The sequence below is a fragment of the Lissotriton vulgaris genome, chromosome 2_1, assembly GCF_964263255.1.
Source record: "Lissotriton vulgaris chromosome 2_1, aLisVul1.2, whole genome shotgun sequence".
Classification (NCBI taxonomy): Eukaryota; Metazoa; Chordata; class Amphibia; order Caudata; family Salamandridae; genus Lissotriton; species Lissotriton vulgaris.
The window spans coordinates 209,976,349-209,990,763 of NC_141687.1; the positions used below are offsets into that span (position 1 = coordinate 209,976,349).

Consider the following 14,415-nt stretch of genomic DNA (forward strand, 5'->3'; position numbering starts at 1 on the left):
AAAAAAGGCTAAGACCGTGAAAACACGTTTTTAAAAAACATTGTTTTTTGTATACAATGCATCTAGGGGATAACAAACGTAATATCTGGTGATTCGGTGTACTTTTGAGATGTACAATAGTCCCGTGTGCATTAATTTACATTCACTGCATAGAAAGTAGGATGGTGCACCAAACAATAGCCTGTGCTGTCCAGCCAGAGCTGAAACTAAAGATTCAAGTTGATGCTTTAATGTTGTTTTACATCTGAGCACGAGGGGCCATATTACATACATTTTTCAATGATGCAAAACAGAGAGCAGTTCCATTACTACCATCTTGTCTGTTTGTGTAAGAAGGAATGGGGCAGACCGATTTTCCTCTAGAGCAATAATATTTGTACCGTCTTTTCTACTTGTGGGATAAGGAAAGGGACAACCCGATTTTGCTCTAGTCCATATCATAGAAAGGTTTTTCGACGAGGTCAACAATGAATGCCAAAGATTGTGAAACAATGGGCAATACTTTTTAAAGGGTTTCAACATATGTAATAGAGATTTCACCTAATAAATCTTGGTAAAAACGATTTGCCTGAAATTTAGGTCCATCTTTACGCATTTGAAAAGCAGAAGTTCATTTTTTTCTGATTGTTATTTTGCACAAAGCAAATAAGGGGGCTTATTTACAAAGGATTTGCACATGTGCTGTGGTGCCACAAAGACACAGAGCGTGGTGTAAAGCACAACATCAATTTATTGACCAGTATAAAAGCTTCCACTAATAAATAACCCCCTTCGTGTAAAGCTGGTCTTTGTCTTGGTTCAAATTCTGTTTGCTTCTGTGCATATTACACATGTTGCATGTTTTTATCTTGGCGCCACTGCACAGTATCTTCAATTCAGGAACAAAATGTCCCCATTGTATTAGGAATGGCTGGTGTTGAACTGAAAGTGAGAAGACAGGAAAATGAGAGCAACAAGCAAAACTGGACATCATTTTCTGACAGCACTGTCTTTAACCTGGCTCTAGAATTCCACCCCATGATTCTAGACCCCTACGTATTGTCCTTTAAAGGGACCATCGAGTGATGTTGCATTGTCTCAACGGCGCAAAGCAACACTCGGGAATGCTTATTGTTGGTGGTTGTTAGCTACGCTGGGCTGGAGCAAAGAGAAATGTTTTTATATATATTCTAAATGGCCCCTGTAAACGACTGCTTCTATTTGTATGTAACCTACATGGCATTTTAATCACATCTGCGCTGTGGTCGTGATACAACAGCACATCCCCGCTCCCACACTCCAAAAAGAAAAAAAAGAAAAATGTCACATAATTGATGGCTTGGCACAGCTGGATTTTTCACAGTAATACATTTTCACTTCAGAGTTTTATTTCATGCATGTTCCATTGCACCTGAAACAAACATTGTACTTGCCACAAGATATGAAGAAAGGTGCGTCTGGCATCACCACTTTGAGAGCATTGCTAGTTCTCGCAAGAATTTATTAACATGTCACTATGACCATTTCCTCATTGCCTTGAATTCCACGGTACTTAACAGTGCATAGTCAAGCAGCAGTGGCACCGAAAAAATGCTCGTGATGGTAGGAGCATTAGTATTTGCCCCTTGTCGTGGTATAGCCAAGTAGAACAGGAAATATCTAGCATTGGTTGACAAAGAGAGCCCTTATTTTAATGGCTGCTAGCAGCTCAACTCGATTGTCTCAAGCACAAAACATGATATTAAAGGAAGGATAAAGATATCTGCTGATAAACAAGATGGTCTTGCAAAAGGGCAGCAAATGTGCGTAGCTACAGTCAAGAGATGTTTGACTCCCACAAATCGGAAGGCCTGTATATGTATTGGGACTGCTGCTACATCATCGCCTGTTTAAAGAGATTGGTAGGAGAATTTTATGGACAGATTCAGGGAAACTAGACCTGTTGGATTTCTCAAATCCTTATTTGAAGACACCAGATCTTGAGCTCGAACCTTTGTATAGCTGGATGCTGCCAATGTATTTGAGCAATATGCATTCATAGTCATGTTTGCAGTAGAAGGCGTGCATAACTCTAGCCAATACCATCACAGCCACATTTGAATCAACCATCGGACCATAACTTACCTGTAGGAATAAAGACATATTCTACAGGTAAACTGACTTCGTTTACACTTGAGCACCTTAGGGTGTAGTACACCATAGGTGTTAAGTAAGCCAGCATTATGTATTCGACCATTCCTATTGGTGATCTTGGGCCTCTTTTGAGGCCGGCCAGCCAGCAAACAGAGACTACGTCAAAAGTCTTTTCACTCACTGCAGATAGAAAGTAGCAATATTGCCATTGTATTACTTACTGAAGATCTCTTGTAATAGTCATACTTGGGTCAGACGTCCAAGTCTTCTGCAGATGACGCTTAATTTGGGTTTTACATTATTAGACATGCGATGTAGCTAGCTTATCTCTTTATATCTTTTGATTTGCTTACAGTGACAGACAAATAAATTCACACTGCTACTCTGTACCTTGGACTGTCAGCTTGGGAAACTAGCAGTACCTTTAAGAAAGAAGAACATGGTATGACGTGTATCTAGTTGTGTTCTTATATTTCTATTATAGCCATATAATTTCTCAACGATCATTGCCAAAAACTGTCTTGCTGACGTTTTTAAATGGCTAGCGCAGGCCCAGCTAAAATGCAATGAGGAGAAATCTGAGGTGCTCCTTTCTGGATCCTTCCCCTTGCATTTTATAGAAGACATCTGGCCGGTGGGTTACCCCATACCTAAATCTACAGGGAGCCCAGCGAAAATTTTGGAAGTTTGGTTCAGTGAGGAATTGAGATTTATGCCTCAGATCAATAAACTAGCCAGTGTGTGCTTCAGCACACTGAAACGCCTAAAGAAGTTTCTGCCCCTTTTGCCCAAAGTGGCCAAAGAAATGGTGACCGGTGCTCTCATCCTTTCACGTCTGGACTACGCCAATGCTCTGTACATTGGTCTTCCGGCATACCAGCTAAAAGAACTGCAGATTGTCCAGAACGCGACAGCTAGAGCCTTACTGGGTATTCCTGAAAGGTCTAGTGCAAGGCAGACTCTATGAGATCTGTAGTACCTCCCGGTTGACCAACATATTTTGTTTAAGGCACTTACGCTTGTCCATGGTGCTTTCTACAAGGCAGGGCCTCAGTATCTCAGGAGACGGTTCACGTTTTATGTGCCGCCCAGACATTTATGTTCTACAGGTCAATGCCTCGCTGTTGTACCCAGGTTCCACCTGGCAAGAATGGGAGGCAGCTCCCTTTCTGTCAGAGCGGACCGGGCTTGGAATACCTTGCCCTTTGAACTGCGGAACACCGGCGACCTCAGGCTGTTTAAAAAACATTTAAAAACTTTGTTATTTAAGTAATCTTCCAGCCGGGTCCGCCCCTCTCTGTCTCCACCATTTGGCTGTCGCACCGGGACACTTCCGAGTAGCCGTGAGCATTTATAAAAGGAGGTTAACATAACATTACGTAACATATAAGGGCTTTAGGAATCTCTAGTTGTCATGTTTTCCCTGAGAATACTGTATGACAGTTAAAATGTACTAAAGAGAAATAGACTGAAATAGGATTGGCCCTGCCTGTCAATGAATAGGACCTGCAGGTGGTATGTTTGTGTGATGTGCGTATAAGTGTCAATAAACCAATGTGAAGAATTTGCTTGGGCCGAATGTCCTCTAGCTACATGGGGCCTCCTCTTTCACAGAGATGTATTTGTATCCTCCAATAGCAGAACAACTCCTGCCATTCAGACCCATGATTCCTCATCTTCTTCTGTCCTCTCAGGTTGGCTTTGTCCTTGATCACTTCTACTCCCAGAAGTCTTGGACTGGGGCGAGTTGCTGTGATCAGACATCCAGGCTTCATCATCAGAACCAGGTTTTTCTGTGCTTTGTGCAGTGTTTCTCACTAATGAAGATCTTTGAGATTCCTGAGACTGCCTTCTTGAAGCTTGGCAGGGCAGAGCTTTCGTTGTGTCTTTGGCACTACCTGCAGTAGTTTCCTGCCTGTATTTCACTGGGGTTGGGATTTTCGATGGCTGCTTTTCAGGCCTATTATCTCGCCGTGGGCGAATTTTAGGGCGTAGCTTTAGCTTGTAAATTGATGGCACTCTCTCTGGCTTCTTTAAGGACCTTCTAGGCTTGGTTCCTTGTAGAGGTTTGTATTTGTCTAAATCATTTGCCTGTGTGACAATTGTTGTGGAAGACTCTTGGGCATCGCATGTTGCCTGAGAACTTTGTGTATTTCTTCTGAACTCCTTGGACACTCCACGAGTTCGCTGAGAGGGCACCCTTCTTAGCTTTAAGCCTTTGGTTTCAACTGAGGCTGTTTTCCTCCTTGTATAAGGTTGTTCCATTTGCAAATGCTCTGTTTCTCCCTTAGTCCCATTTGAGATGGGTAAGCTTGGTTCTGTGGGAAAATCGACTTCCCCTTTCTGTGGGATTTTGGCAATCCAATTCTCCACATCCACTCTGTTGAGCTTTTTCTGACCTTTAGATAGTTCTGAGATCACATTGTCATAATTTACATTTGGTTGCCATTTTGTGTTAATATATACTCCACTTCGGGGCACTACAATACCTTCTCCTCCAATGTTTAGTGTGCTTGGAAAGGAAGACACAGAGGTCAGTGTGCTGAAGTCTTGAACTGCCGTGTCACTTGAAATGCTACAGTCTGGAGTAAAGTCACCAAGTCTGTTCTCTGTGTGATTGTTCTCATCTGAGTCTTCTTTCAGCTCCTTAATGTTGGATAAAATCTCATCCTCCAGGCTCCTGTACAGTTGCTGTTCTTCCTCCTGATTAATGGGTAATGGTGTGTATGCTCGCTCCCTTTCCGCATCATCTTGAAGATCTTTATTGTTTGTGTTATTCCGCTCCATAGATTCATCTTCCCATACTGTATCACACCTCCCTGTGCCTCCACCAGTCTCAAGGTGAGGTCGACGCACTTTCTTAGTTATTGTGTTCAGACTGCGATCTTCGATATGACCTTGAATACTACTTCCACCACTGCTTGTTCTTAACAATTGTAGAGCTGGAGATTTGGTAGTATTGCCAAAAAGGATTGATCCCCCATTTCTGAACTGGGACTCTCCTTTTGCACCTATTCTCGGAGTGGGAGGCCTGGTGGACATAGAGTTTTCTTGAAGTTGATTCTTGAGATTCGCATCCTTTTTGTGTGAATTGGTTGTTGATTTTGTTGGAGAAGTAGACGGTAATGACCTAGGCACCCGAGAAACTATGGCAGCACTGGCTGATTGAGAATTCAAGTTCTGCTCTTTTCCTTTAGCCTGCTGTCTGGTAGCTGGCTGTAGATGTTTAGAGGGACTCAAAGAGCGCGGTCTTCCAGCAAAAGCTCTGGTGCTTTGCTCTTGAACTGTGGACTGTTGCTGAGCACCTTTGAATGTCGGTGGGGTGGAGTTTTTTGGCGTGTTTGGCTGTAGAGGGGTCTGTGCATGCCGGTTGCCCTTTACAGATGACTCATTCTGGCCAGGTACTTTGGTCCTCGCAGCTTGTCTGCCACACTGTGTCGGTGAAATTACTTCTGATGCCCTACTGAAGTCATCCTCACTTTCAGTGAGCTGGGATGCAAGTGATGATGTAGAGCTGCTGATATGCTCTCGCCCTGTACAGGGTGAAGTAAACTGTTTAGCTTTAATTCTATCTTCTGGAAAGGACTTTCTCTGAGAAGGAGTAGCTGGGCGCTCCTGTGATCTGCAAAAGAGGTAAAAAAAAAAACATTACATTACACTCTTGAATGAGACACATGAAATAGGGGAGTACTCTTTTTAAGAAGGCGATCTTGACAAACATTTTTTTCATTTCTTTTGAACCTTTTTATTTCAGTTTTCCAGAAAAACATAAAAAACAGTAACATGCTTAAAGTGTAAACATTAGTCAAGAAGAGTCCTAGGAAACCTAAGGACTATGGGCCAGATGTAGGTAAAATAGATTTACCGATTTTTAATTACCGAATTTTACCGATTCGGTAATTAAAAATCAAAAATCGGTAAATCTAAGGGGTGGATATGTAGGTTTTCCAGATGTGCTGGAATACCGAATCGGAAGAATTCGGTATTTACCGATTCGGTAAATACCGAATCGGTAATGCCCATTCATTCCTATGGGCTTTGAAGCCCATAGGAATGAATGGGCATTACCGATTCGGTATTTACCGAATCGGTAAATACCGATTTTCACAAGGGTGCAGGGGGTGTCAATTTGACACCCTCTGGCACCCCCAAAACAGGCTCGGGTGCCATGTGGCAGGCATACATGCCCTAAGGGCAGGTCTGCCTGTCACATTTCATAGGTGTGCATGCACACATGTGCATGCACACCGGAATCGGTATTTTACCATCAAATTGGATTTGATGGTAAAATACCGATTCGGTAGGCCTCTGGGACTCTGAAGAGTCCCACCTACATCTGGCTGCCTCAGAATTGGTAAAATTACCGATTTTTTATTTTACCGAATCGGTAAAATTACCGAATCGGTAATTTTACTGATTCGGTAAAAAAATGCCCCCTACATACCTGTCACCCATTTACCGGTCGGTCTTTACCGCTCGGTAAATGGCCACCTACATCTGGCCCTATGTGTCGCACAGCTTGTGGCTAATAGAGCCTAATTTCTTATATCAAGATTAACTCGAAGAATTTTTTACAATAAAACTACAGATCATACAATCACAGTTGTATCTTTTGTCTTTTCCTTATACCAAAGTAATTATAGACAACATGAAATTCTGTTGGAGTGCTTCGGACTCTGTTTGTATAAGGTCACTCCCAAAACAAATGTTTATAATGATTAGACAACAATTCCAAAATAAATTGCGAATTTCTACAATTCAAAACAAATTCCCCAAAGAAACACCCAATGCATTTCGGGTTCATCATGAACCCTTCATCTGGGGATAATCATGCAAATATAGTCATTATTAACATTTTAGATTTCTGAATCCTCAGGATAGATTACGTAAAGCAACATAAATTCAGTATTCAATGTACGACAGGGTTTTACATTTGGAGCGTTCTTGGTATACTGTAGGTAAACTCTCTAGAGACGCCAGAAACAGGTACATTTTTTGGTGTATGACCCACGCATGTTTGTTTGGGGCATTGCATGCTTCGGTATAATTTAGAATGGACACTGTGGAGGATCTACCAACATGCATGGGTATGTTATATTTCAAACTCCCCTCCACCAGCTGGATCGAGGACACCCAAGCCCCGGCTCTCGTTGGACATCTTAAGATCCACAAGGTGGATTTACAGGGATTCATGTACAGACCAGTTGTCTCCCCAAACATTTGCAGGATGCGTAGAAGCCACAGCTTTGTCCTATCCAGAAAAATGAATCAATCAATCAGGGAATTTGTAGAGCGCACTACTCACCTGTTAGGTTCTCAAGGCGCTGGGAGGGGCGAGGGGGGGGTTGCTACTGCTCGAACAGCCAGGTCTTGAGTTGCTTCCTGAAGGCGAGATGGTCCTGTGTCAGCCGGAAGTGGGTGGGGAGGGAGTTCCATGTCTTGGCTGCTAGGTAGGAGAAGGATCTTCCTCCGGTGGTGGCTTTGCGAATACGTGGGACAGTGGCAAGGGCGAGGCTGGCAGAGCGGAGCTGGCGGGTTGGTGTGTAGAATACGAGGCGGTTGTTGAGGTACTTGGGGCCCGCGTCATGGACGGCCTTGTGTGCGTGGGTGAGGAGTCGGAATGTGATTCTCTTGCTGACGGGAGCCAGTGCAGATTCTTCAGATGGGCGGAGATGTGGCTGTGGCGGGGGATGTCCAGGATGAGTCGCGCAGAGACGTTCTGTATGGGCTGGAGTCTTTTCTGGAGCTTGACTGTGGTTCCAGTGTAGAAGGTGTTCCCGTAGTCTAGGCGGCTGGTGACGAGGGCCTGGGTGACCGTCATCCTGTTTGCTGTGGGGATCCATCGGAAGATCTTTCGGAGCATGCGCAGGGTGTTGAAACAGGATGATGAGACGACGTTGACTTGCTTGGTCATCGTGGGAGAGGAGTCCAGGATGAAGCCCAGGTTGCGTGCGTGGTCCGTGGGTTTGGGGGCGGTGCCCAGGGCAGGTGGCCACCAGGAGTTGTTCCAGGCCGAGGGGGACGGACCCAGGGTGAGAACTTCCGTCTTGTCTGAGTTCAGGTTCAGACGGCTGAGCTTCATCCATTCTGCGACATCCTTCATTCCTTCCTGGAGGCTGGCTCTGGCGGTGCCCGGTTCGTTGGTGAGGGAGAGGATCAGCTGTGTGCGGACTGGAACGGGGGAGGTGGACTCTCTGGGTTCTACCGGCGAGGAACGAGATGATCCATTCCAGGGCCGCACCTTGGATTCCGGTGTCGCTGAGACATTGTATTAGGGTGCGGTGGCATACCGTGTCGAAGGCTGCTGAGAGATCCAGGAGGATGAGTGCGGTTGTTTCCCCGTTGTCGAGCATGGACCTGATGTCGTCAGTGGCTGCGATGAGGGCGGTCTTGGTGCTGTGGTTTGCTCGGAAACCAGACTGCGACGGGTCGAGGGATCCGTTTGTCTCGAGGAAGGCGGAGAGTTGTTTGTCGACCGTCTTCTTGATGACTTTTGAAACAGGAGGAGTGAGATGGGTCGAAAGTTCTTGAGGTCCGTGGGGTCCGCGGTGGGTTTTTTCAGGAGGGCGCTGAGTTCGGCATGCTTCTAGCTCTCCGGGAAGGTGGCCGATGTGAAGGAACTGTTGATGACGTCGCGGAGTTGGGGTGCGATGATGGAGCCGGCTTGGTTAAAGACGTGGTGCGGGCATGGGTGGTGGGGGATTGTGCTCATTGTGCGGGCATTGTCTTCGGTGTTGATCCGGTTCCAGGTGCAGAGGGTGGCGGTTGGGTGCGCTGGTTCGGTGGTTGGGTGTGTGGTCTGTGCGCCAAAGCTGTTGTGTATTTCAGCGATCTTGCGGTGAAAGAACGAGGCGAGTGCGTCGCAGAGGTCTTGCGAGGGTGTGGTGTCGTTGTTGCAGGCGTTGGGGTTGGAGAGCTTCTTAACGATGCTGTAGAGTTCCTTGCTGTTGTGGGTGTTGTTGTCCAGGCGCTGTTTGTAGGTGGTTCTCTTGGTGGTACGGATCAGTTGGTGGTGCTTGCGGGTGGCGTTCTTGAGGGCTGTCATGTTCTCTGTTGTCTGATCCTGGCGCCAGGTTTTCTCCAGGGATCAGCAGGTTTTCTTTGAGTTTATGTGGTCGTCGGTGAACCACAAGGCTTTCTTGCTCTGGGGTCTGCAGGGTGGTTTCTTCAGTGGTGCGAGTTCGTTGGCGCAGTCGGTGAGCCATTGTGCGAGGTTGCGGGCTGCTTTGTTGGGGTCCGTCGTGATGGTGGGCGGGTTCTGGCTGAGGGAGGTGGTGAGCTGGTCGGCGGTGATCTTGCTCCAGCTTCTGCGAGGGGCTTGTTGCGAGTGGTGGTTTTCTTGAAGGAGAAGTGGACGCAGCTGTGGTCTGTCCAGTGGAGTCCGGTTGAGTGGCTGAAGAAGATTTGCTTGCTAGAGGAGAAGATGGGGTTAAGCGTGTGGCTGGCGTAGTGGGTGGGGGTGTTCACTAGTTGCTTGAGTCCGAGGTTGTCAAGTAGGGCGGTAGTGTTGTTGTCATTGTTGAAAGAAGAGCACATCATCTGCGTATCCGGTCCGACAAACCCGGGGCCCACTCAAATCCCTTAACGTGCGCATCAATGCGTACCCACACCTCCAGCGGCTCCATGGCAAGGGCGAAGAGGTACGGAGACAGGTACCCCGTCCTATGGAAAAGGTGGAGGAGGGCGCGCCTGCCCCCCGGACTGACGCCGTTAGCTCAGTGTAAAGGAGTGTTATGTATGAAAGATAGCGGGGCCGAGATTCAACCATCTCAACAGCACGAAAAGTTAAACCCAGCTTAGGAAATCAAACGCCCTGTCCATGTCCGTAAGGAGAAGCACCGCCTGCTCCCCAGCCTGCCGTATGGCCACCACCGCCAAATGTGCCTGCCTTATATTGTGTTTGGTCGCGCTCTGGGTTATAAACCCCGCCTTGTCCATGTGAACAAGGGCGGAAAAGTGTGGCAGGAGGCGGTTTGCCAACGCCTTCGCCAGAATTTTGGCCTCCACGTTTAAGAGGGAAATGGGGCGGTACAAGACATGTTGTTCAGGGGGTCGACCGGGCTTATTAAACGCCACCACCTCCACGTGCCGCCAATCAGGGGGGGCGAGCCCTTTTCCCGGGCCTCCTCCTCCACCGCCCTATAGTATGGGGCTAGCTGACCATTGTAACGGAAGAAAAATTCACTAGGAAATCCGTTGGGTCCAGGTGCCTTCCCTGAATTGATGTCTCCCAGAGCCACACCGAGGTCCTCATCCGTCAATGGAGCCTCCAATTGGTCTCGCACCTCATCCGGCATCCTTTTAGGGGGCAAGTCTGCTATAAATTTGTCGACTGTAGATTCCGGCAAACTTTCCCGAGGGGCGTAGAGATCCGCGTAATATATAGCAAAGCTCTCCGCTATGTATGTATGTACACTTGTAAAGCGCACTATCACCTGACAGGCATCTTGGCGCTGTATACCGCTGTGGAACCCGTCCTGGATTTCCCTGTGAGATGCTCCCTATTGGGCACCCCCAAGGTGAAACCAGGCATCCCAGCGCTTTAGGGCCGTTGTGGAGATTAAGCAAGCTATTGCCCAGAGTTGCAGAGTGGGGACCCATGATTAGAGTAGGCACCGAGGTGAGAATTATGGAGTCCGTGGACATTGAGCCCAAGACCCTGCCGCGTCAGGAATTGAACCCTGGTCCCGGCCAGACCTCTGCATCAGGGTCTGCCGCTTTAACCATTGAGCCACACTTCTCCACATGACAGGGGGATCCGTAATCGGCGCTCCCGCCGAGTCAAGAATACCCAGCAGTGTCTGGGCCTGGAAGGCCCCCTGACAGAGTCTGTGTAGCATCTTGCCCGACTTGTCCCCCCATTAATAAATCCTTTTTGCCAACCAGGTCTGGCGTGCCTCATCCAGCAGGAGAGCCGCACAAGTCTGTTGTGCAAACAGCAAGTGCTGCGCATGTTGATCCATCCCCTCCTTCCGACACCGGCGCTCTAGCGCTTCCACCGCTGCCTCCGCGCGGGTCAGTTTATCCCTGCGCTTCCGACGGGACGCCGGCACCAGGCAATGTCCACCCCACAGATAGTGGGGGTCATTGCCTCCCATAACGTCGCGGCACCAGGAACGGACCCCTCATTGGCCGTCAAATACTGTGTAATCGCTTCGCCTACATGGGACCCATACTCCGCATCCTGCAGATGCCAAACCGATAAACGCCATGGGATTGGGTGCTGCCTCCTGCCTATATATATCTCCAATGACACCGGGGAATGATCAGACAGTCCAGGAGGCAATATCTCCACCGACGCCACCCTATCGACTGCCACTCGGGGAACAAAATAGTAGTCAAGTCTGGACAGCGAGTTATGCTCTGCCGAGAGGAATGTGAACCCCCGCTGATCTCCATGCATCCGTCGCCATACATCAATCCAGTCCAACCCCATCACTAGCAAGTGCAATTTTGTTGGAAGACCACCCCCGGTCCACCCCCCCACTCTGGTTCGATCCTTGGTCATGTCCATAACGTCATTCCAGTCCCCACCCACTATGGATAGCCCATCTGGCATGTCGACCCACAAGGATTGTAGTTTCTTCACCAGATTCCACTGTAGGGGGGTGTGCATACACACTGCCCATTATCAAGGAGTCCTCCCCAATTCTGCCCCGAATAAATAGATAACGTCCTTGTGTGTCAGACCATTGTTGTAAGTGCACAAAGGGGATCCTACGATTTACTAGAATTACTACTCCCCTCGAACACCTAGTAAACCCAGCGTGGAAGACCTGTTGGAAGCCATATCATTGCAGGCAGAAAGCCTTCGTGCCCAACAGATGTCTCCTGCAACATCAAAACGTCAGCCCTGGCCCTCTTTGCTTGGTGTAGTATTGCCCCACGTTTAACCTTATCCAAGGCCCCGCGCACATTCCAGCTGATGATGATGCGGAGACTGCCCGGAGCTACCCGACTCTCACCTAACCCACTTGCCATGGAGGGGCGCATGTTCCTGCGGAGCGGATATTGAGCTGTGGTAGTGCATATCCGAAAAAACAGCAAGTGACTACTGACCTTGCGACCTGAGAACTAAAATAACCCCCACCCCATAGCTCAAAAACACTGAAGTATCTATTGCGGTGGGGCTGATCCCCAAGCTCCAACAGGGGGATGAGGACCGCCCCAACCAATGGATCCCCAACTCACAGCCCATGTCCTCTTGGCATGACTCCTACTAGCACAATCTAGACCGAGAGACCAGACCACAACAGAAACTACGACGGCTCCGGATCACCCCAGTAAACTTTGCTCATCAGGATTCAAGAGTTTGTCCCTCCGAGGCAGAGCCCCCCCAGGAGGAGGCACTGCAGAACTGGGAGCGTCTCCGGGACCTAGATCCTCCGCCGCCCCTCGATAGATGACCCCGGGTGCCTCTCCGGACCCCCTCACTCGCTGAGGAATCAGACTCACTTCCAGGCGGCGTATGCAGCCTTACTCGCACCGTCTCATCCATCCACTTGAATACCTCCTCTGGAGTGTCGAAGAAGTGGGTGCGGGAGTGGAAAACCACCCGCAGGCACGCCGGATATAGAAGAGCCTATGGAAGACTGGTCTGGCAGTCGGGCCTTCGCCGCCATAAACGACTGACGCTGTTGCTGGACCAGTCGTGTGTAGTCTGGAAAGATAAGGATGTGGGCAATGCTATACTGTAGAGGTTCCTTGGTCCTGGCTTGCTTTAGAATAGTGTCTCGATCCAGGTAATTCAGGATTTTGGCAATAACAGGCCCGGGGCGAGCCCCCACCGAAGGTTTCTGCACCAGGGCTCTATGGGCCCTCTCCACTACAAAGCACTGAGACATGACCTCAGGGGGAAGCCAGCTCTCCAGCCTGCACATAAGAAATCGTTCCATGTTGCCCTCCTCGCAGCCTTCCGGAAGCCCAACAAAGCAGAGGTTGTTGCGTCTGGCCCTCCCCTCCACATCCTCCACTCGAAGCGCAAGGCCCTTTTGAACCGTCTCCATCTTTGCAACCTTCTGCTTCAGTACATTGACGTCTTCCTCCACCCCAGAGATCCGGGTCTCAGTCTCTGTGATACGAGCCACAGCGTTGGGCAGTTCCTGCCGTACCAGCATGACATCCGCACCTACTGACAATCCCTAACCACCAGAGCTCCGCACCCGCGGCCCGACTCAGCCGCCGATCTTCCACTGTGACCCTGGGGGAGGTAGGCGCCCTGCGAGCAGCCAATCATTCCTCCAATGGAGCCCCCGGGCCCAGACCACTTCAGAGGCAGCTGTGCACCAAGCTGACCGTAGGCCTCCCAAGCTCCAGTATTTTGTATTTTTTCGCCTGTCCCCTTTTTTCTTGCTCCCCCCGGTCTCCTCCCTCCCCGCTCCCCGCTTCCCACCTTCGCCGCTAACCACGCCCCCTTTCTTTGTGTACCCTCCCCGCTGCCGCCTCCCAGCTGCCCCGCCCTCCCTCGCACTTGGCCATATATGGCGACCGTGCGACGCAGGTGAGTGTGACCTAGCTTAGGACACCCCCCGGGCCGCCAGCTGCTGCGTGTGCCTCCCGCCTGCCTTTCTGCCCCTGCTGCCGCCGCCGTGAGACCACGCCCCCTGCCACCGAGCGGCGTGGTCCCCTACGGTCTAGCGCTGTGGTGTATTTGTGCCTATTTGTTTTGTATTGCCTCTGCCTCTTGAGTGTAATTTTGGGACTTTAGACTGTATTTGTGTATTTTTTCGCCTGTCCCCTGTTTTCTTGCTCCCCCCGGTCTCCTCCCTCCCCGCTCCCCGCTTCCCGCCTTCGCCGCTAACCACGCCCTCTTTCTTTGTGTACCCTCCCCGCTCCCGCCTCCCAGCTGCCCCGCCCTCCCTCACACTTCGCCATATATGGCGACCGTGCGAACGCGCAGCGGTCACGCGCAGCGGTCACGCGCAGCGGGCTCGCCGGTTGTGCGCCGAAGGCGCGCCAAAGGTAAGCCCGTCTGCGCCCGTCTGCGACTGGACCGCGCCCAGCGCCAGGACCCCTGGCCCCCGCCGAAGCAAGACGACCCGCCGGACCTACGACGCCGTAACACTCATCGCACTCAACACCGGAGGGACCCATGGATGCTGCCGAGCCACTCCGAAGCACACCCACGGACCCTTCAGCTGTCTCGCCTGCAAGTTCACCTGCATCCGGACCTGCCTCGCACCAGCACCCGTCAAGCCGAACACCAGCAGCAACCACCTCAAGTGCATCCTGCTCAACACCCGCTCCGTCCACAGACACGCCATCGAACTCTGGAACCTCCTCGACACCACAGCACCTGACGTT

The 14,415-nt window shown here is 49.8% G+C and overlaps 1 protein-coding gene across 3 annotated transcripts in view; it reads right to left on the minus strand.

The window, feature by feature from the left end:
- Positions 1–712: 712 nt before the first annotated feature.
- The window catches only part of GAS2L2 (growth arrest specific 2 like 2), a 470,641-nt gene continuing 456,938 nt past the window's right edge, over positions 713–14,415 (minus strand). For all 3 annotated transcript variants that reach the window (XM_086954751.1, XM_086954750.1, XM_086954752.1), the window contains one exon: positions 713–5,734. In XM_086954751.1, the coding sequence (XP_086810877.1) occupies positions 3,769–5,734 (1,966 nt within the window). In that variant the 3' untranslated portion in view covers positions 713–3,768. The remainder of the gene's footprint in view (positions 5,735–14,415) is intronic.